This window comes from Hemiscyllium ocellatum, chromosome 10, assembly GCF_020745735.1.
Source record: "Hemiscyllium ocellatum isolate sHemOce1 chromosome 10, sHemOce1.pat.X.cur, whole genome shotgun sequence".
NCBI lineage: Eukaryota > Metazoa > Chordata > Chondrichthyes > Orectolobiformes > Hemiscylliidae > Hemiscyllium > Hemiscyllium ocellatum.
Window position 1 is genome coordinate 39,614,924 of NC_083410.1, and position 23,955 is coordinate 39,638,878.

Consider the following 23,955-nt stretch of genomic DNA (forward strand, 5'->3'; position numbering starts at 1 on the left):
TCAATAAACTTCTGACAGTAGATTACTGGAATTTGGTGCTTGAAAGGACACTGATGCAGAGCTATGGGTGAACTGAATGGAAAGTAAGAGGAGGGAAGCAAGTTCGATAGTCAGGTCTACAGCTGCCCTGGGAGTCTCAGCATTGACTCTGGACCTCGATGTTTCGAGGCTTCAGGTTAAACATGGGGAAGGAAACATCCTGTTGATTACCACATACCACCATCCCTTGCCTTATGAATCAGTACTCCCCAATGTTAAACAACTCTTGAAAGAAGCACTGATGTCACAAAATCGGTGGAGGATTTCAATCTTCATTACAAGAGTGGCTAGGCAGCAGTACTACTGAGCAAGGGGGTTGGGTCCAAAAGGACATAGTTGCTACACTGGGTCTGTGGCAAGTGGTGAGAAGTCACATGAGGGGGAAAAACATACTTGACCTCATCCTTACCAATCTCCAGACTAAAGTTGTGTCTATCCATGAAGTCCAAGAGTGACCACCACACAATCCTTATAGAGGCAAATTCAACCTTCACATTGAGATTACTCTCCATTGTGTTCTATGGTGCTGTCACTGTTCAAAATGGGACAAACTTCGAATACCCCCAGCAACTCAAAACTGAACATCCATCAGGCGCTGTGGCCATCAACAGCACTGTATTCCAGCACCATCTGCAACATCATGGCCCAGCATGTTCCCCAGTCAACCAATACCATCAAGCCAGGGGTGAACCTTGGTTGAATGGAGTGTGCAGGAGGCCATGCCAGGAACAGCACTTTTAGGCATTCATAAAAATGAGGTGTCAACCTGGTGCAAATATTGAACAGGACTAGATGCATGATAAACAGTATAACAAACAAATGATAAACAGAGCATGCGATCTTATAACCAATGGATCAGATCTAAGCTTTGTAGTCCCAGTGCATTCAGTAGAAAATAGCGGTGGACAATTAAACCAGCAGCACACTGGCTCAGTGGTTAGCAGTGCTGCCTCACAGCGCCAGGGACCCGGGTTCGATTCCAAACTCAGGCAGCTGTCTATGTGAAGTCTGCACATTCTCCCTGTGTCTGCATGGGTTTCCTTGGGGTGGTCTGGTTTCATCCCACAATCCAAAGCTGTGCAGATCAAGTGAATTGGCCAAGCTAAATTGTTCATAGTGTTCAAGGATGTGAAGGTTAGGTGCATTAGTCAGGGATAAATGTAGAGGAATGGGTCTGGGTGGGTTATTCTGATGGTTGGTGTGGACTTGTCGAGCCGAAGAGTCTGTTTCCACACGGTAGGGAATCTAACCTAATCTAAACAATTCACTCAAGTAGTTAGGTCCACAAATATCTCCATTCTGAATAATGGAAGAGTCCAACACATCAGTGCAAAACATAAGGCTGAAGTATTCAGAGTTTTCTTCATCCAGAAGTGCCAAGTGGATAGTTCACCTCAGCGTTCTTCAGTGGTCCCCAGCATCACAAATACTGGTCTTCGTTCTACATAATATCAAGAAACAGTTGGAGGCAGTGAACACGGCAAAGGCCATGGGTCCTGAAAACATGTCAGCAGCGGTACAGAGGACATGATCCAGAACTTGCTAGCCAAACTATTCCAGTAGAGTTACAATATTAGCATGTACCCAACATGGGACACCAAGCAGTTATGCCCTGGCCAAATCCAACCTGGCCAATTACTACTCCATTAGTCTGCTCTTAATCATCAGTCAAGTGATAGAAGATATCATTCACAGTGCTTTCAAATAGCACTCATTCAGCAGTAACTTGCTCAGAGCCACCTAGCACCAGATCTCATAACAGCTTTGGTTCAGACATGAACAAAGGAACTAAATTCCAGAGATGAGTTGAGAACGACAGCTTTTGACATCACGGCTGCATTTAATCATGTGTGGCATTATGGAGCTCTCACAAAATTGGAATCAATGGGTGTCAGGGGTAAACTCTCCACTGGTTGCATCATACCTGGCACATTGGATGAAGATTGGGCTTGCTGGAAGTTAATCATCTCAGCTCCAGGACAATTCTATAGGAGTTTCTCAGGGTAGAGCCCTAGGCCTAACCACCTTCAGTTGCTTCATCAGTGACCTTCCCTTCATCATAAAGTCAGAAGTGGGGATTTTTGCCAATGATTGTGCAATCTTCAGTTCCATTCGTTTCTCCTCAGATACTGAAGCAGATATTAATGCAACAAGGTGTGGACAACTCCAGGCTTAGGTTGACACTTGGCAAGAACCATTCATGACACACAAATGCTCGTGTAAATGAAGAATGATATCTCCTATGGTTATCACCATGCCTTTCTGGCATGTCTCCGCAATTCCTTTTTTTAATGGTACACTCTGAGATATGATCACTATTAAGGACATGTACACCATTCTCACCAGTTATGTTTTGATATTAAAAAAAGATTGTTCTACCTTTTCAAGCACATATAAAATATCAAGTAGCACTAACTAGAATACAAAGTGTTTGTCTGCAAGCCCTCATCGATGGTCATCATTCAATCAATATCATTATGAGATCATTGGCCTATTATTCCTACAATACAATTGTGATGCAATTTCCAAAGAACTTAATTGACTGAAACATGCTTTGTGATATCCTGAAGTGAAAGACTTCAAACAACTCCAATTATTGCTCTCTTTATTTAGTCTCCCAGAATAAGGATATCATTCTCCATTCATCACCGGTATTCCCTTTAATTATATTCCCTGCACTCAAGTCGTTTTGGGGACATGCTAAGCTCATTCAATTTCAAGATAACAAACCATTGATGTTACAAGATTCATAGACAGATAATCCCCTTTCCAATGATTCCAAAGCAATCTATGTTCAAATCCCCAGGAGGTAAGGAAAACTGACCGAAATGTCTCTTTTTGCAAAAGTTGTCTCTTAAGCTAGCTCGTGGAATAAAATTCTTCTTTTTGACACTTCGCTCACAAGGACTGACTTTTAAATGTACACAAATTTAACAAAGGTGAAGACAGAAATATGTGTCCATCAGTGTCATAAATAAAACTTCCAGCTACATAATGTATACCAAATCCTTATTATCCGCAAGAACAGGAACATGAATGTCTCACGGTTCATGCAATAACAGGAATCTACTATCGAACCAAAAAATATGCAATCGACTGGGACCTGTCAATTCAGGGGGAGAAAATAAAATCAGGGCTGGGGCTGATTTTGAGAGTAACCAGATCCATAGATAGTCAGTGCATTATCCTTTGCTCATAATTTATTACACACTGTTATGATATCATATCTCATGCATTTCTCCTACCATGCATATAAATCATGTATTTTGAACAAATTGTCTGTACTGGACATTAGATTACTTACTTACAATGTAGAAACAGGCCACTCAGCCCAACAAGTCCACACTGATCCGCCGAAGCGCAACCCACCCAGACCCATTCCCCTACACTTACCCCTTCACCTAACACTACAGGCAAGTTAGCATGGCCAATTCACCTAACCTGCACATTTTTGGACTGTGGGAGGAAACGGGAGCACCCGGAGAAAACCCACGCAGACACGGGGAGAATGTGCAAACTCCACACAGACAGTCATCTGAGGTGAGAATTGAACCCGGGTCTCTGGCACTGTGAGGCAGCAGTGCTAACCACTAGGCCACCATGCCCCATAAGTTGTCTTTCTGTCCTTAAAGCTTATCCATCTCCCCAAAATACCTCCTCTCTCCAAAACCATAGTAACTTGTTTTTTTAAAAAATGCCTATGATTTGATAATTTTGTACACAGTTCGAGATATGGGGAAATTGCCTTAAACTTCCTGTTGACTCCGCAAAGGAAACAGATTAAAGCCCAAATGATGACATGCACTTGAAAAGTTACTCTGCAGTGTTGTTTAAGTAGATTTGCTGAAGCAATGAAAGTGCAATCATTACTGAAAAATATTTTTTCATAAAAACTTTCCATAAAATATTAAGTCCGCAAACTGGGGTGCAGATATGGAATGAGCTGTCACAAGTGGAGGAGGCTGGTACAATTGCAACATTCAAAAGGAATCTGGACAGGTATATGAGTAGAAAGGGTTTATAGTGATAATGGCCAGTGCTGGCAAATAGGATTAGATTAGGTTAGGATATCTGGTCAGCATGGATATGTTGGACCAAAGGGTCTGTTTCTGTGCTATACATCTCTATGATTTTAAGGTATGTGGTAAGAAATGTAATACTAATATTAACACACAAAGAGCATGTGGATCAAAATAAAATTATTTCTTTTTGGAACAAATCATCTATCTATTATTGTCCTGACATTCTTATTTTCTGAAGTGAAAATCTGAAACCAACCTGCATGCGTTTTAACAACTGCAAGAAGACCCCGAAACCTTCAAGAAATTTCTCCCTTAGTTTGTCTGTCCATTCCATGGGTTTGCTAACCAACACATACCTGTGAAAGAAAGAGCACTCTACTGAAAACAGACTTTTTAAAAATTCTTCTGTTTATATTGTAGAAGAATTACTACGTAGTTCCAAAGTCAAATCTAAGAAGAAATAATTGCAGTCTTCACATGACCAATTAAGTGTTGATTAAAAAAATGTTTTGAAAAGGCTGCACTGCACATTTGAGGGAGGAACACTAACTATAATTCCTGGATAATGCCATTTCTTTCTCCACAATATAAAACATATACCTTAACTTCACTTCCAAACAGCAAATGCACAACTTCTGTGCTCACTGAATTGTCAGTTGAAACTACGTAACAAAATCCTGAAATATCACTGAGCTAAATTACTGTACTCACTTTTATAAATCTTGAATTCCAACAGTATGTCTCTGACAAATAACTAAATGTGGGTATTAGTCAAAAAATTCAGGAAATAATTTATCTGCTTCCCTTGTCTGTACTACTTTGCATAATTTACTATTCCAGTGCAGTGGTTCATCACTCTGCATTCTCCATATCCCCAAACCAACTATTTCTGTACGCATCAGTCACTCCATTTTTACTAACAATTTTCCTCCTTTTATTTTCAGTTGAGAATGTACTTGAGAAAACCATGACACTGATAGACAATCACTTAAGACTAAATAAAATGAAGATATGGTCAACTGACATATCAAGGTTAATTCATGAACAACTCAGGTACAAAAAAAACCTAACATCTTATAATTGCACAAATCAATACCATTGACAAAAACAATGAACCCAGGCAAAAAGAGACTACTAAAAGAGGCTACCTTTCAAACAGAAATTGATGACTTAAGCATCAGGAATGTTTCAATAAACAAGCACTGATTTCACTGCAGAATGTGAAACACCAACAGTACCAATTATACATCGCACACATCTTAATATATGACTTAAGAGCATGATTGGATCTGTCACGTTACCTGTTTCTCATTGTCACAGGATTTTGTTGCATGTCTACAGGTCCCACTTTACAGCTAAACCTCCTTCAAGGAATTAGACTATTGTGAAGGAAGGCTACTGCCCACGCTCTGTTACTTGTACACAACCTCAAGCACTAAGGATCGAAGACATCTTCACAGCTTTGCAAGTACAGGTTTCTCTGCTTTTGTTCCTTGCCACAAGTCTGCACTATATTATCATTGTGACTAGTCTGCAAACAGTACCAAACATCAAAAACGATATCTTTCCATGCTACAATGGATTTTGTTTTACCTTCCAACATCTTCCTTCTACAGTGAAGTGGAAGTTTACAGGGATCTTAAGGAGAAGTCAAGAGAAACTGGTGTGGCTGTGATTCAAAGAAAACTTCCAATTAGAAGTTGTCGTGGAGAAAATGTAGAGAATCACCCAGAGACTCGGAGAGTTCTTCAAGGAGTAGTTCTTTCATTTGCAAACAAAAAACCGTGACACATCCTGCTCTTTACTTTCCATAAAGTCAGCCTCCTTTTCACAAATGAACTATCACTGTGGCCTATCTAGTAAACAAGAAGCAATCAGCAGTCCCTCCAGTCATCCTGACAGAAATACAAATTTTAAAGGTCAACTCTCATACTTACTTGAGATCACCAATGAGACTTTGCACCCTCCTGAATTTGAAGGCTTGTACAGCTGTATACCTTTCAAACTGGAACCTGCCATGAGAATCCCGCTGTCTCATTAGATGCTCCATGAATGTCTGTATTATGGTTGTCATAAGGTTTTCTTCGGTTATCAGCATGCGAGCCTGAAATACAATAACTTAATATAGCAATCATGTTTCTCAATGAATTTATGAGTTGAAAGAGAAACATTTAGTCCTGACCCATCATTCCCATCATATCAAAAATGGTTGGCATGCCAAGCCCAAATTTATGAGAAACAGAAGGAATAGACACAGAATTGCTTCGTGAATTGAACACTCACTTCTGCCCTTTTTAAATCAATGGGAAGGTGAGGGCATAACGTGAATGTCGATGGATTAGTAATCCAGTATCCAGGCCTAATGTTCTCAAACAGGAGTTCCAACATACCAGAGGGTCAAACGTGAATTCAGTAAAAATCTGAATTTCAAAGCTTAGGCGAATGGTCAATTATCATAAATACCTATCTCGTTCACCCATGTACTTGAGGTAAGGATTTCTGCCGTCCTTACTTGATCTGTTCTGTTTGTGATTTCAGACTGACAGGAATGTGGTCGACTCTTAACTGACCTCTGAAATGGCCTAGCAAGCCACATCGTTAAAAGGATGACCAAAAAATGCTCGGCCAGCTAGCAAAGCCCATATCCCCTGGATTAACAAAAATATAGTTGTGGCAGAAACATGAACTAAAATCCTCAACAAATGATGTGAATACAAGTAATATAGACATGAGGAAGTCAATTTGGAATGCATTATTAGAGATAGTTAAAATTTGACAAACATACTGTCAATTACACAAAAGCACATTTTTCAACTTCATGGGCAAAGAAATACACAGAGGTTATGCCCTACGTGGATCGGTCAAGAATCAAAGGGCAGCCTTTGCATGAAGAATAATATGGCAAGGTATAAAATAAAGAACCCATTGATCTTTCTTACCATATAGAAAGGAAAGTACCAATCTATCAAAATGTAATTCTGTAATGGAATACAAATCCCACTTTCTTGCCTTTTCTCTATCATCCTTAATTCCCTTCCTGAATATACATCTGTCTACCTCAGCCATGAATATACTTAATGACAGGCAAGAATAGAACAAATCAAAACCTTGCTATTTGTAGTGGCTAAGGCCTGGACTTTCAAAGGAATGCAATACGCGCTTACACTGCTCTAATGCAGCTCTCCTATCTATAGCAAAGAACTACACTGTCAGTTAATGGGGAAAAAAATCCATTTAGGGTCATCTTCGCAGGTGTATTGATCCTTGGATAATGAGGATTGAGTGTACAACAAAATCTACATAGTTTAGAGGTAATTTTTAACTTATTTCCACAAGAAGTCATGAGCAAACATAAAAAACATAGATGGGCAGTGGAAGGACGTATTCATCCCATTAATTTGTCTGGTTTTAAATCCATTGTACAAACCAACAGGAGTGGGAAAAGGCCATTCAGATTCCCAACATCTCCTTCTCCAATAACTTTACATCAGAGAGACTCAATTTTCAAATCTGTAGCACAAGAAAATCTGTATTTTCATCTTTTGCCACAGAAAAAAAAGTCACAGGTAAATGATGTAAAATTACATTTCAAGAGTTGCAGAATCACCTGTGATGAATGTGACCAGAAAGCCAGCAAAATCATCCTTATGAGAAAAGATAGACAGAGAAACAGCAAACGTGCGGTTAAGTGCCACAGTGCAACATTAGCACTCTCATGCAATGTTTTCTCAAACAATGTTTTAAGTTGAGCAGAATGCTACAATAGTGCAATTTCATAAAAGGCACATCACAGAACATTTAATTCAGCCTGTCAAGCCAGTTTCAAATCAAAATCCATAGGTTGTTCATTATGCAAAGAACGCAGTGCTTCATTTCTTTTAGCAATGTTGAGACAGAACGATCAAAATATTGCATGCTGGTACACTATTTGTTTTGCAGTCTGATGCCCAGCATTGAACTGCATTGGTATCAGTGGAGGACACGATGTCACAATGCGCTTCACAGTAAATTGGCTGCCAAGACTTTCTGGGAGGTTGAGAAATAATTTTCTCAATCATTGTCAAACTGATATATTTTGACAAGGTTTTTTAAAAGATGGAGGCAATGTTTTTCTGTTCTTGGTTGATTCTCTTTAAGGTAATGAATCATTAGTACAGAGTAATAGTTAAACTTCTGTACCTTGTCTAGGCGGCTGTTTTTCAAGTCTGAACACAATGATCATTAACACACTGGGACATACGTGAACCAATGTTAATCCTTTCTTCATCTAATTAATTTATACAGAAATGGCTTGTGAGCCATCATCAGTACACGTCTTCCTTGCCAACCCAAGATCAACTTAAACTGCATGGACCAAATGTAAACCTGGAACTTGGCTAATCTCTAAGGTTCAGAACTGTCCTTAGCCTGATGATCCATTGAGAACCAACATAGAAAACTAATTTTTAATAACAGTGTGACCAAAACACCACATCTTTATTAGACTTGAATGACTACTCACCAAGGAAGGTACTGTGAAAATTTGCACTGAAAGGTCGGTAACCGAGAACTCTCTGTCGTGGTCACCATTCACATAGTCAGTCTGCAACCTCTCATAGTTCTAATGAAAAGGCAGAGAAGAGGCAAGGAGGTGGACAAATGAAGTGAATAAAAACACATTGTACTCACCAATGTTGGAACAGTGAAGAGCTGGACAGAGAGAGCAGTCACTGACACTACCCGCTCGTGATCATCCTCCATAAAATCTCTCTGCAACTGCGGGTAATTCTAAACAACAAGATAAATTCACCTGCAGGTCATGTCCAGGCTATCCTCAGAATTAAATATTGATTCTATTTCTAATTATCAAATTTTACATGCCTAAAAAGGATAGAGTGGCAAATATCGTCTATAAAAATTTTCATTAGAAGTAGCAAAGGAAGTAAAGCAAAGTGCACTTCCAAGAACAAAATAACAGAGCTCAAATTCATGAAATTTAAGCAAGTGTCTCACTTGCAATTATTTCTGCATTTGCAACCATTTTTTATGGGTCTTAATTTCAAAACAAGTTTTATTAATTTAACAAATGTGCATCCATTCAGAGAGTATGCTTTTTTGAATTGGTATATGGGGAGGTTTGCCTCAAAATATCACTTCTGGGAGACAATCAACTCATTAGCCAGAGTCAACACCAAGCAGTCAAATCAGACTTTGCATGCTAGAATGCAAATTTCAACAGAACACCACTAATTTCTGTATCCTTCTGTACTTTCTCATTCCAGTGAATCTTGTGACCCAAGTGAGACAACCATCCTGTCAGGAGCTTTGTGCTGAACCTTTGAGAAACTGGATTACCAAAAAACTTATACTCGACTACAAAGGCCAAAGACTAGATTACAGTGGTGCTGGAAAAGCACAGCAAGTCAGGCAGCATCCAAGCAGCAGGAAAATCAACATTTTGGGCAAAAGCCCTTCATCAGGTTTTTGCCAGAAATGTCGATTTTCCTGCTCCTCGGATGCTGCCTGACCTGCTGTGCTTTTCCAGCACCACTGTAATCTAGAGTCTGGTTTCCAGCATCTGCAGTCCTTGTTTTTACCTACAAAGGCCAAAGAGTCAGGAGACAGTTCTTTCATTCCATCAAAATTGCTGATCTCAAACTCAAGTACAAAAGATGAAAATATAGGGTCATGAACTAGTATGACACCTGAAACATCCTATATACTTGTGATTCTTATGAAAAATATGACTCAACTTCATTCCATTGTGATTTAGAATGCAAATTGTCATCAGAAAATCAATTAGTGAAGAACAAAATAAATGGACAATTTGAGACAATCATTAAATTGGAAACACAAAATCTAATCATAGGAACCTGACTCAGCCAGTTGATGTGCAAGTGCATAAATCAAATAATCAAGTGATAAATCACATTTTAACTATCTGCTTCTGTGCCAACTTATGCTAAAATTCAAATATTTGAAAACATCATATACAGGAAAGCGTAAAGTAAAGCGTAAACATCTACTCATAGTTATTATCATAAAATGATATAAATCTTATTTTTTGAGTACACTTCTTGGAAATGTACGTAATTTCAACAGTTAAAAAGCTGATGAGCTACTTCAAAAAAAATCTTGTTACAAATTACACAATAACAAAAGGAAGAAAAAAATGGGTGAACTACACAATGTGAAGACAAATAAAAAGTAAGATTTTCAGCAAATCGATTAAAGCAATCTTTATACAAATCATGATGATACAGTGTAACTCATCGCTGCACTTACTTTTGCAAATCGAACTGCAAATAACTTTTTGCTTTTCAGGTCCATAAGAAGGCTGCTCATAAACAACTGATGATAGATGTTCCTTGCGCCTTTGGATAAAGATTCAATAAATATTTATTCTTCAATCAGCAAGGAGAAAAACATGAAACCACAGTAAGGTAATATTGAGAAATCTTTTTCTGAATACCAGACCAATAAATGGCCTGGTTAAAAGTGATTTTGACCATCGAAACACCACCTAACTTCAGTGATTTAAACAAGATACCTTTATCTTCTGTCCTCCTAACTCATTTACTGCAGTAGATAGGAATGGAAAACAAACTTGGCAAGTTAGCAATCAAATCATGGATGCTCAGATTCCAGTTGCATCAGCTCCCCATTCCATTTCATCTAAATAATAACGCATGATATTTCATTCAGAATTTTTTTGTAGATGATTTGACTGCAGAGACATCATAGGTGAACCTGAACATGTCATCATTTGGTGAACACGCACTATTTTCCTTTCAAGAATTTAGAAGTATAGTACCGAAGCCATTTTTTCTTGAGTTGGAACTAGCCAAATCAGAACAGAGTGTGAATTCAGAGTCATACAGCACAGAAATAAACCTGTCGTTCCAACCAGTCCACGATGAACATAATCTCAAACATTACTCATCCCACCTGTCTGTGGTTGGTCCATTTCCCTCTAAACCTATCCTATTCATGGACTTCGCCAAACGTGTTTTAAACATTGTAACTGAACCCATATCCACCACTGGAAATTCACTGCACACACAAACCACTGTGTAAAAAAATTGCCCCCATGCCTTTTTTAAATCTCTCTGCACTCACCTTAAAAATGCACTTCCTATCCTCGAAATCCCTTACCCAATCTATACCTCTCATGACTTTATAAACTCCTATAAGATCACCCTTCAATCTCCTATGGTCCAGTGAAAAAGGTCTGAGCCTCTCCTTATAACTCAAATCTTCCATTTCTAACAACATCCTGGCATATCTCTCTAAACTCTCTCCACTTTATTAATATCTTCCTATAACAGAGCGACCAAAACATTTTTTATATTTTTCTATTCACTCATGGGACATGGGCATCACTAGTTGGGCCCAGCATTTGCTGCCCATCTTTAGTTATATTATTCCGATGATGTGGAAGCAAGCCACCTGTCCCAATGTGTCTGTACTGACCCAGGAAGGGCAGCCTATCCCCCAACCCAATCCAGAACAGCACTTCATCTCTTGATTGAGGACCCGACAGTGAATTCATTAACTTGACAGTCTGATCACAGTCTCAGATTTTTGTTTACCCATCCCCTCACTTTGGTCCTAGCATAACATGGGTTGCTTTCAGCACAGCCTAACCATTCTCTCCTATTCTTGGCCCTCATTATCACTTATTCAGCTTCTTTTCTGTCCTGGATCTCTATCAATAATCCATTTGTCTGCAAATTCCCTTTCATATCTTTCTCCCTCTGGGCTCCTTCACCACACATCTGCTCAACTTTCTCCTACCCCCACCAATACTCAAAACGCCAATTTCACTACAAATGCCACTGTTTCCTAGCTGTATCAGTTCCAATGACGAGTCACTGGGCTTGCAACATTAACTCTGCCTTCTTCTCATAGATGCTGCCAGATCGACTGAGTTTCTCCAGCAATTTCTGTTTTTAATTTACATATACAGCCCATCTGACCTACATGGATGAGTTAGTCAACAGATAATCTCATTAAATTCAAACTTGAAACAACTTGTGGAACAGCTGGAATGTTTTGGTACAAAAGCAACCCGCATTTTCTAATGATTGAGCAGGCGAATCCTCAGGAGACAGATTCTGCTGTGGGTACCACAAATGAATTAAGTGATGTTGCGCATTGTTGTTTTCAGTGTTGTTATCTTTTGCAAAGCCTGTCTAGCCACAGTAATGCACGACATTTGAATTTCTTTCTGTCATCAACTAGTGACTCCCAAGTGCAATAATCAATGTCTACGGCCTTCGTGTCACACTTACAAGCAACTCTGAAGCAGGGCTTTGTGTATGTGTCTGGCTATCTCAGTATACGCAGTCTCCATGTGTAAGAGACCATCTTCTGACCAGAAGAGAAACCTAATCTAATAAAACCATCTGTATTTGCTGAGTAGTAACAAATTTAGACGTACCAACTTTGAAGAGGACTGTCACATTTGTGATTTTGTCCTGCCAGGATAAACCCAGAATGCAGGAAACTAATTGAAATTATTTTCTGGATAACTCAGTATCACCCATGCTTGGCAGCCAAACAAAAAGATAGTGAGAACACAGGCATTGTAAATCATCAACCTGGTCCCAAGCACAATTTTGATGCTGGACCATGCATAGTTTAGAGCTAATCAAAGTATTGTTGCTTTCCCTGAGCATGAACCACATTCCGCATCAAGGGACCTAAGATTTATTGTGCAGCAAAGAAAGTCAAGAAACTGTGAAACTAGACAAGACTTTCCACGCTTGAGCATGGTAGGAACTCCAACCTTGCTCGGTGTTTTCTGTTCATTTTGTCATCTTTGGTCTTCTCAAGCTCAAGTGACAAAGGTTCTTCATTAAACTGGACAACGGAAAAGTACATACGAGTGGTGCATTACACCTTTATGTGGGTCTGGCGATAAGTTTTGAGGAAATATTACGCAATGCATCATGTGACTCAGACTCAGCAAGTGTGCTGAGGGGAATAAACCAGATCAGACATGTGTACAAGTTCTTCTACTCTGTAATGCCACCATCAATTCTTAACAAATGAAACTCTATTTGTGTTTCCAAATTCTTAGTGTCTTCATGTTTACTCACGAATAAGTACAAGGCATAGGTAACAAAACAAGCATTAAGTGTGGACCACAAAATGTCTCTCTCAAAGGCATACGGATCAACATAGTATTCAGCCCAGAGGAACTGCTGTTTACTTAGGTTAGAGAGGACTTCACTCACCATCTATCAACTTCTGAAGGGCAACTTTGGTGACAATAGAATCAAGTGCCCTTAAGACTGTTTCATACATAGCTCATGGATTTTCTATTTTCACAAGCAGTTTGGCTTAAGTAAAACAAGATGATCCAGTATTCATTATCACAACATTTCATGTTTTGCATAGCTGTCTTCATCAGGAGTTGTCAGAAGTGGATGAGAATGTGGAATTGGAAACACAAATAGATCAGCCATGATCTTATTGAACGATGGAACAGGTTCAAGGGCAGACTTCTACTTTTAAATTTATATGTTCTTAATAGCTAGTAAATAATCTGACTGTAAGAGAACAACTTGCGAACCATACTGTATTACTATGAATTTCATCTCCACTTTGAAAAAAATGAAAAGAGAATTGCAAACTAAGGTATTAAACTTCAGCCAGGCAAATGTCAACGAGATGAGAAATAATTAAGCACCATGCTTCCAATTTGTGTCCAAGTAAGTTTAGTTTAGACATAACTAAATATACATTTAACAAAATTTTACCTTTCCAAAGTTTGGAGTCACAGAGCATCAATTTGTCAATGAGGGAAGAATTATCTTCATCTGGTCTTTGTTGTAATCCTACTTCACATAATATTCGCCTTAATCCACCTTTATTTGGGGGGAAAAACATTTTAATAAATGCCAGCTGTTAGCATACAGACAAGATATTGAGAATCATAGTGCTACCTGGCATTGTGTAGTGGCACCAAACACAGTGCTCTCCAGTTGGTTTGCACCACCCCAATTGAGAATCTTTCCCCTTCAAGTGCAAAGTACAAGTTCAATAAATGAAGGTTAAATGCAACAACAGGTTAAATTTCAAATGCATTTTACATTTCTGGAGCACAACAAAAGCAAAAAGCTTTCTAGTAAACCCTAAATGAAACAACCAATAAAAGACAAGTCAGCAAAACGACTGTGGGTGAACTTCTGTGAAACAAAATTATTATTAAAATAAGACCACATCAGATTTTTCACATATATTTTAACAATTTAACTTGTCACTTTATTAACAAATAACCATAAGAAACTTGGAACCTACACAAAGACTTCTTTACAAATGTCATCCTTGGTCTAAGGGAATCACAGATAACGGTAACATGTATTGTATATGCCTACCTAAATTAAGGTGCTTCCTTAACCAATAATACTTGCACCATGCAATCAGATAGGGAGTTCCAGTATTCTAGCAGAACAACTCTTTTTGTCAATTGTTAAAGTTAAAATGACGTTACTAGGCTTTTGTTCAGCTTTAATATAGGTTTGTAAAACATATGCACTACACCTAATTTTATATTAACGTGTCAGTTAAAGCTATCCAGCATTCAAACATGCCATGTCACTTTCACATACTATATCAAACCAATTTTCTTCCATGGCCAATTTAACTCCCTTCCTTTTCTCAAAATGGGAGTTTAAGTTTGGATAATGTTTCAAAAGTTCTGCACAACTCTCTGATTTCTCACTTAAGTGGCCAATATTACAATACATTTGGCTTGGAAACACAAGTTGGTTATTTGAATGTGAAGAAAACCACAACAAAATACAATTTCAACTTCATCCAAAGTCCAGCCATCTGTATTTTCCATCACGTACTTGTTTCAGATTACAAAACGCAATTTATTTGCTAATAAAGCCATGTGTAGGAATTCTGCTTTACATAAACCATCAGAAATGATTAATTCAGTCACATTACAGCAGAACAGCTGTACTCACAATAGCAGAACTCTTAAGTGGTTAAGTTTATTTTCCAGAAGTTTGGATCGAGAAAGAGCCCAGTACATTGGAATCGAGCCATCACAGGGTGAGTGAGCCCCATGTGGCAGAGTGTTGGTCCCCAACATCAGCAGCAGTGGTGACAACAAGCAGCCCTCAGGTTGAGTTCGGCAAGAACTGGCAGTGAAGCCCAGCACAGTCTGTTAGAAGACCTGTAATGGTGAACCTTTTGTTTTTTTTTATCCTCCTAATTTATCCTAAGATTTTGTACACAGGGACCTTGTATCTAAGATGGTGCCATAAAGTGGTGACTTTGTAAACTTTTCATTGCATTCATTTGACACATGACAATAAAACTAATTCTAACTTCTCATGGGTTACAGTTATACAGTACATTAGAAATTCTGCAACCAGCTGCTGTTACTTCAGTAAAAGCCAGTCATGTTTCATTTTAGTTTGAAAATCTGAAAACGTATCTATTTGCTGAAACAATCAAGCCACAAAGCTCACAACTTAAAATCTAAAGAATTTTATGACACAAAAGTTAATGAACATAAAAACTGCTAATTACAGTTTAGCTTAATCTCAATACATTACAAGTACAAAACATATAGATGCTTAGATTGAAAAAAACCTCATGGTAGAAATTTCCTTCCAGATCCCCACTTAACTTAATTTCCACAACAACAGAACTTAGACATGTATCAAACTAGCAGATGATGAAGCACTTGACTTGGCTACTGTTTCAAAGATTCATGTAGGTTTGAGATTTCTTGGAGTCTTTCACTTTCCCGTCAAATCTCCTCCAATCATCTCACAGTTGCAGATTCTCTGTTGAACATAGAGTGTTGCTCACATTTTAAGCATAACCAGTTTGGGTCAATACTCCCCTGGTTCTAATAATCTTCATTCCTTGAATTTTACTTTTAAAATTTTCTCTTCTCAGCTTGCTAACTTCCAGGTCTGACCCACTAAAGGACTCTTTTAGTTAACAAAAATATTTAAACTTCTTGAGCCAGCATACAAAGTTTCAAATGAATTTCAACTTTCAACCGAAAGACGTTCTCTTGACTTACGTCTATAACTTCTGCCCAACTCTGGCTGATACTTCTTTCTTTCTCACGTTCCCATACAACTTGGTCACAAATCATTTACTAGGAGCCAGCTACGTTTTTCTAAGAAATCTTTTCTCAGAGAAAGGTAGCTCATAAAAGGGACATTCACCACAACAACAGGCTTTACCTCTCACAAAGCATATGGGTAACTTACAGGATTCAGATTATCCACTCTGTTGAATGCCTTTAAAACTTGTTTGCTTTGCTACTATGCCTGCGGTATGAACGTGCTATACTCATAGCACCAAAACTGGATATTGTTATATGGATCAGGCCAAATTCCCTCAAAACATTTCAAGAAGGTAGCCCAGACCCTAACTTTTGTAATTGTTTTAAGCAGGTGTGAAGTGGATATTCCAGACGTGATGCAGCTGGCCCAACCACTCAGTTTTAAACAAAACAGAGTTTATTTACAGACTACTGAACGAAATATCACCAATAGAGAAGCGAATTTAGAAGAACAACGTAAATGAAAACCCAACTGACTCTGTCCAAACTTAATGCTGTTCCAAATACTTGCAACATCTACATAAAGACCCCCTTGGCAAAAAAAAGGTTAATTCAAACACAGATTGTAATGGGAGCGAGACGTCAGAGAAAAAGAGAGGGGGAGGGGAAGGGAGAGAGAAGAGGTGGGGGAGAGAGGATCAGCATGGAGCTGTTTCTTTGACCAGCAGCCTCAAACTGAGTGCTTGCTAAAACCAAACCATGACATAGGAGACCTGGCCACACCCCTTCCATTGTCAAAGTGTTTTAAAAATATCTTTAAGGCCCTTTCAAGTAGGTATTTCCAGATAAATCGGAATCTCTGTCTTTATAACCCCTCTGAAAAAATCAAGCACAAAATAACTTTGTTAAAGGAACATTATTACAATAACATTTGATTATCTTCTGACTTCCATTATCTACATGGCAAGGAGGAAAAAAAGTGAGGATGCCTCCACAGGATTCTAATTGTTGGAAAGAGTTAGTTGCAATTTGGAAGTGGGAAAGCACTGAAGCATAAGGCCTAAAAAAGCAGCATGAAGAACCATCAATAGCTAGGCACAGTTTTTGCTTTAAATTCATTCAGAAATTGCAGGCATAGCTGGCTAGGTCAGTATTTATTACCCAGGCCTAATTGCCATGAAGGCAGTTGACAGTCAACCATACGGCTGCTCATCAGGAGTCATATGTAAGCTAGACCAGGTCAGGCTAACAGATTGTTTTGTTAATTTCCTTCAAGGAAGACAGAGTTTTTTTTAATGAGTCATCAATGGTTGCACTGTCACCATGAAATCAGTTCTCAATTCCAGATTTTTACATTCCGTGACAAAGCAAAGCTTCCTTTAAACAAACATTCTGACAAGTTTCAATAAGTGTTACTGCTGACCATTTAAAATATATGAAAATAAGTAGTTATCATTGTAACCAAACCACATTAACTTTGCATTACAAGGTCAACTGGTTGTGCATTTTTTAAAATGATGCTTACCTGAGTAACCAATCACTTGACTCAGCCAAATTAATACTTTTATGGCAAAATTCTGATGTGCAACAACAGATGAATGCATTACTTGCACCTTCAGTGGCTTTGTTTGTCGACTAGTGTTCCTCTACAGCAAATCAAATGTTGAAAAAAGACATTGTCAAGGTACTGAAGGGCAGAGTCACATGTATAAATATAGCAACCCCTAAATCTTTTTGTTAAGGTTGTAGTTATTGTGCCCATTCATGCACACAAACACAGGTTAATAGTGCCATTTCACTGCCAAGTGACAAAATAGCAGATGCCAAGAATATCATTTGTAATTTCTGTTGAAAGTTATTTTCTAGACTTACAAAACATTTGAAGAGCCACTCATCCCAGCAAAGCCTCTGCAAACGCAGTCCACCAAAAGCAAATACACTGGGCCTGTCCACCATGGCAAATGATGGCTTGGCAATGAAGCAGTGGAGAAGCTCTCCCTGGCACTGAGTTTTATTGGACTCCTTATCCCCAGTTACTTCACCAACCTCTTTTCCTGCAGTGGCCAGAGAGGATGCCATCACTGCATGTGCAGGGGCTGATGTCACTGCAAATGGCAACATTAGCAACACATATACAGTTGTTTCCTGTGACCTGTTGTGGCCAGCTGACATCATGGAGCTCTTCTGCACATGCAGACAACCATCGTCAGATTTTGGACTGATCATTCCATTTTATTAGCACACATTTGTATTTGAAGTTGGGAAGAAATTCTCACCACTATAACTGTTTTTGCTTGCTCACAAAACTGGAAATCACCATAGCGAACTGATCTACGACCCTGAAAATAAGAAAATTAAATGTCCTTAATGAACAACATTTTTGAAGCTCAACCTCTGACATCAACCCAAACTCCAGAAAAAGAGAAGTTATAGCTATAACGTACTAAGATATCAACATGAAGTCTAACATTCTAGCCAAGTTCTTTTTTCCATCTGCAACATTGAATATGAAGGTGTAATCGTGCACTGCTACTTAATGCTAGGATACAGATTTGTGGCTGTAACATTCAAAACACCAAGTTGCTGACTTCAGCTGTGCATTTCTAAAATCTGTGTCGAGGTACGGGGGGTGGTGTTGCTGTACAAAACAGAGATGGAATAATAGCTTTGGCTTTAACATGTACTCTTTGATGAGCTGCTATTTTCAGAAATTCTCAACAGCCTAAAAATAGTTTGATTGAATAAGTATAGCGTAAAGAAAAATCAAGAAGAGAGAATGTGTCGAAAGAACCACCCATTACTGAACCATGTATATTATCTCACCTAATGACCCAAACTGAAATGATAGAGAAAACAGTTGTTTGTGCATTTACGCTGTCAAATTTTGGAAACTTTCCAAGCTATACTTCCAGTCGAAGCCTACTAGGCAATCTAATAATATATGCATGACAATATAATGTAAACCTTCCATGCACAAATTCCACTTCATTTCAAAATTAGAACGTACAGGATCAATTCTGACTGAGTTCCTTCACTTGAGGCAAGTACCATATTCAGAAAATTGCACATCAGTAGTTTTAAAGCAATTTTTCTGTTAATAAATCCTTTTTAGTTTCCAACTGTTTTTTGAGTCCAGTGTGAAATATTACAAAAAAACTCACATCTCTATCCACAGTGGTCGCAAAGCTGACAGCTTCCTTCTGTGTACAGTTCACAGCCTTTTGCAAGGTGTAAATCACTTGCTCATAAGTATGGACTTCATCATTAAATAACATACAGTAGTAAGTATCTTCCTTTTCCCTAAAGAGAAAGCAATCATGTGTAGTTAAGAGTTCATTGATGGCCTTTGTTGATCAAAGCACAAGTATTTCAAAACAAAACTAATTTGCATAATCAGTCAATGGGGAAATGAGCAAAGTCATGTGACACAGCAAGGTGAAGAACTGGAATGCATTGCTTTGTGTGGGAGGGGGCTTTTGAAAAGGAACAGGGTAACATCTGGCAAGAATAAAACGTGCAGGACACAACGATAAATAAATTCAGCAAAGAAGTTCAATTCAGGTTTGCACTTAGTGTGCATTTGCTGAATAACAAAATGTCTAACTTTTGTATTTGTGCAAATCTACAAGAATTTGCAGTTATGAGCATTCAGAAGGCCCTTTACTTACTTGCGGAACGCTTCAGAGAACACCTCTGGGCCGCCCGAACCAACCAACTCAATCACCCCGTGGCTCAACACTTTAACTCCCCCTCCCACTCCACCGAGGACATGCAGGTCCTTGGACTCCTCCACCAGCAGAACACAACTACACGACGGCTGGAGGAGGAGCGCCTCATCTTCCGCCTGGGAACCCTCCAACCACAAGGTATGAATTCAGATTTCTCCAGCTTCCTCATTTCCCCTCCCCCCTCCTTGTCTCAGTCGGTTCCCTCAACTCAGCACCGCCCTCCTAACCTGCAATCCTCTTCCTGACCTCTCCGCCCCCACCCCACTCCGGCCTATCACCCTCACCTTGACCTCCTTCCACCTATCCCACCTCCATCGCCCCTCCCCCTAGTCCCTCCTCCCTACCTTTTATCTCAGCCTGCTTGGCTCTCTCTCTCTTATTCCTGATGAAGGGCTTATGCTCGAAACGTCGAATTCTCTATTCCTGAGATGCTGCCTAACCTGCTGTGCTTTGACCAGCAACACATTTGCAGCTGTGATCTCCAGCATTTGCAGACCTCATTTTTTACTCACTATTTTCAAGGGATGCATGGAAACAGCAGCTTACTTAAAAACTGGCTGATACGGGTACCTCATTAACTGAATAGCCTGTTGGGTGGAAATATTAGGAGCCAACTGAGTATGAATTATAGAGAGTGCTAGAGTTGAACATCTCAAGTCTGACAATGAGGGAGGGGAGAGATGTTTCTTCAGTTCTAAAGGTAGGTCACTGGACCCAAAATCTTAACACTGCTTTCTCTCCACAGATGCTGCCAGACCTCTGGAGTTCCTCCAGCAATTTCTATTTGTGTAAGAGATGTTTGGTTCCTACTATCAAAGCAAAGCTGCTGTTTGGTGAGTATTTCTTGTCTTTACTGTAAAAGCAAGGTTTTTTTTGACATTTTCTTCTCACTTTTCCTTACAAATAGCCTGCTAGCTATCAGATCAATATTAGTGCACACCAAAAAGAAGAATTACAACTGTTCAGAATGGAGACCTGCCAAGTGTAAAAAGGAAACAAGTGTGATTTGATTCATAACTGAAGAAAATATGTTAGAGATGGCAGGTCAGGCGATGTGTTGCAGCTGCAGCACACGTGAACAGCTGCTCAGCAAGGTAACCACAGTGAACACATCAGTAGCAAATGTTTACAGCTCAAGCAATTTCAGATCCAAGTTGAAGAACTGGAGTCTGAGCTGCACATGTTGCACTGCATTAAGAAAGGATAATGTTTCCTGAATGCTTTGCTTAAGGAAATGCTCACCCCCTTAGAGGAAGTATAATGAGGATAAATATGTAGCAAAAACAGAAAGGTACTTTATTATTTGAATGGTAAGAGATAGGGAAAGGAGAGATGCAAAAAGACCTGGTATCTTTGTACATCAGTAGCTGAAAGTAACTAAGTATATAGGTGCAGCAGGTATTGACCATCCAAGCAACAGGATTTCAGTACAGGAATAGGAATGTCTTACTGCAATTGTACAGCACCTTAACGTGACCACACTGGAGGTAGTGTGTGCAACTGTGGTGTCCTTATCTGAGGAAATTCTGGCTATGGAGGGAGTGCAACAAAGATATACCAGCCCAATGCCTGGGATGGCAGGACTGATAGATGAAGAGAGACTGGATTGGTTAGAACTATATCACTTGAGTTTAGTAAAATGAGGGACAATCTCAGAAACCTATAAAATTCAAACAGGACGAGATAGGATAAACACAGGAAGGATGACTCCAGTGACTGAAGTCCAGAACCACGGTTCACAGTCAGCAAACCCTCTAATTTTCTGTTCAGCTCCATCTTCAACTCACCGGAGATAAGTTGACCCTCAAGTTAAACCACCACCAGTCGCCTCTCTTTAATGAGAGCAACCCTTTGGCAACTTCACCTTAAATGCAAGGTGGCATTCGCAACAAAACAAATTAATCGGAGGCACAAATAGAGGCCAAAGGGCATGATTCTGGATCCATTACAGAGACATGCCTAAAGGAGATCAAAGTTGCAAGCTCAATATTCATGGGTATGTGAGTAATTGACAAAACAGGAAAGAAATGGTGGTGGAGTAGCATTGTTAGTACAGGAAGAATAACTACAATGATGAGAAATACAATGCGGCCAGGGGAAGAGAAAAAGTGGGTTGTATTCCTAAGATGTTGTCAGTGCCCACAACTTTGACTGTAATCAGTGCCTTCAGACAATCCTTAATATCACATGGGTGAATTAAATTGACTGGTGTGGCAATGGGGAACAGGAGGCGGCTGAGATGGATCATCCCTTTATATTTCTTGGATAATCAGGAAGTTCTCATACTATCTCCAAATTCCATCTTTGCTTATCAGAGATAATAAAGGCAAAGGGCATGGGAAGCAGGTTGTTGGATGAGCTAGCACAGAGGTGGGGAACCTTTTCATGTTGGAGGGCCGCATTGTGTTAGTTGTAATCTAATATGGCCACATCTAAGAAACTTCAATTATATATTCTTCAAAATTCATATTATTTTGAAAAATCTAACTACTAATTTTCTTTTCTCTTTGGTATTTTGAATACATTCATTTTAAGATTAAAATAAAAATATTAAAAGGATGAAAAAAACATTAATAAAAAATAAAAAAATTTGTTCTGCAAAATTTGGATTCATTCAAAAGGCCACCACAATGGCCTAGAAGGCCACAGGTTCCCCACTCTTGAGCTAGCATATGGATATAGAATGAGACACACCAGCCTGGAGCCAGTCTAGAGAAAACAAAGAAAGAGTGTTTCAGCAGTAGATAAATCAAGAAAAAGGTGGTGCCAGGCAATGTTATGATGACGGAAATAGTTAATTTTAATGGCAGCATGAAAAGTGATCAAGTAAGGCTGCCAATAATGTTTCTCAAACTGAAGATGGTTGCCAGGAAAGGGATGGATTCACAAGTTAGGGGAAGAAGTTGACAATGTGATTTAAGACAAAAGTTTTGATCTTACCAATTTGATTCTGCAGAAATTTCTAGTCACCCAGACAAACAGTCAGGTAATCTGACTTTGGAAAATGTATGGATGGTAGAGGCTTAAAAACTGGTTATCAGCACATAAATGAAAACTGACTTTCTCTTTGAGAATGCACCTCAGAATTCTCTTTATGCAAGGTACATTAAACAAAAAAATACTGAATATAATTCACTTGCTTTGCATTCTGCAGTTATTCCATGGGAACACGGGCTCTCCAAGTTTCAGCCATTGCCTCAAAATTCATAAAATATTATTTGTTTTAAACAGCAACACTAAACCCTACACAGCCGAAAGTCAATTTTGAACAGCCATTGATACAAACCTAACATGAAACGACTCTCAGCCTTGTTGTCTTGCAAGAAAAAGAAAACAGCTTGGCAAGGTGGGAAGATTGGATTGGTGCCATGTCTTCTTTCAGCATTGTTCAAAGATACATAGAACAGCAAAGCGAAAGTTTCACAGTTATATACGTAACAAATAAAACTAGGGGACAGTGGTGGGATGGGGAAGAAAATAACACAAGATCTCAAAGACAGACCTGCAAATTTGTAAAAAAATTTTGTTTTAAAAAATCTGCAATTTACAGCAATTTGTCTCTCCAAATACAAATTACAACACCTATTACTGATACTTACAAAGGCTCTAAACCAGACGGTAGTCTATCTTCTTCCACCCACGTTAACATATCTACAGCATATTTGAATGCAATTGCAAAAATGTTGTAGGCACGTCCAACCATATCTTCAGATAAATGTGCCAGTGGATCCTATGAAAGTAAGAGTCAAGTAAAGTTAACCCACAAACACAACAGCAGAAAGCTTGATAATGACCATCTAAATAAAAATGAACTATAACATGCAAAGATACATAACTAAATGATGGAAACAACTTATCACAACTGATTTCTACATGCATTATTTCACATAAATGACAAGAGTAGTTGATTTCCATTCAGGCCATAAGGTTGTATTCTGGCAATCGTGTGGGTGCACTGGTAATGTCCCCACCTTTGAACCTAGGTTCAAGAACCACCTGCTACAGAGGTGTATAATAGCATCATCGAAGAGTTAATTAGAAAATATCTAAGGTTGTCCTCCTCCCAGCACCAAAGCACTCGTACAATCTCTGCAGAGAAGGGTAAAAAAACTCAACTGATTCATCAATGGATTTCTCAAGT

The 23,955-nt window shown here is 38.9% G+C and overlaps 1 protein-coding gene across 2 annotated transcripts in view; it reads right to left on the reverse strand.

Moving 5' to 3' along the window:
• ubr2 (ubiquitin protein ligase E3 component n-recognin 2) overlaps positions 1-23,955 on the reverse strand; it is a 141,158-nt gene that overhangs the window by 88,845 nt on the left and 28,358 nt on the right. Inside the window, exons 5-13 of one of the 2 annotated variants that reach the window (XM_060831419.1) lie at positions 23,414-23,544; positions 19,248-19,386; positions 18,363-18,425; positions 17,612-17,732; positions 13,808-13,915; positions 10,326-10,414; positions 8,563-8,661; positions 5,999-6,165; positions 4,318-4,417 (exon numbers count right to left, since the gene is read on the reverse strand). In XM_060831419.1, coding sequence (XP_060687402.1) covers positions 4,318-4,417; positions 5,999-6,165; positions 8,563-8,661; positions 10,326-10,414; positions 13,808-13,915; positions 17,612-17,732; positions 18,363-18,425; positions 19,248-19,386; positions 23,414-23,544 — 1,017 coding nt within the window. Of the gene's footprint in view, positions 1-4,317; positions 4,418-5,998; positions 6,166-8,562; positions 8,662-8,729; positions 8,829-10,325; positions 10,415-13,807; positions 13,916-17,611; positions 17,733-18,362; positions 18,426-19,247; positions 19,387-23,413; positions 23,545-23,955 lie in introns of both variants that reach the window. The other variant, XM_060831418.1, reaches the window with a different exon arrangement.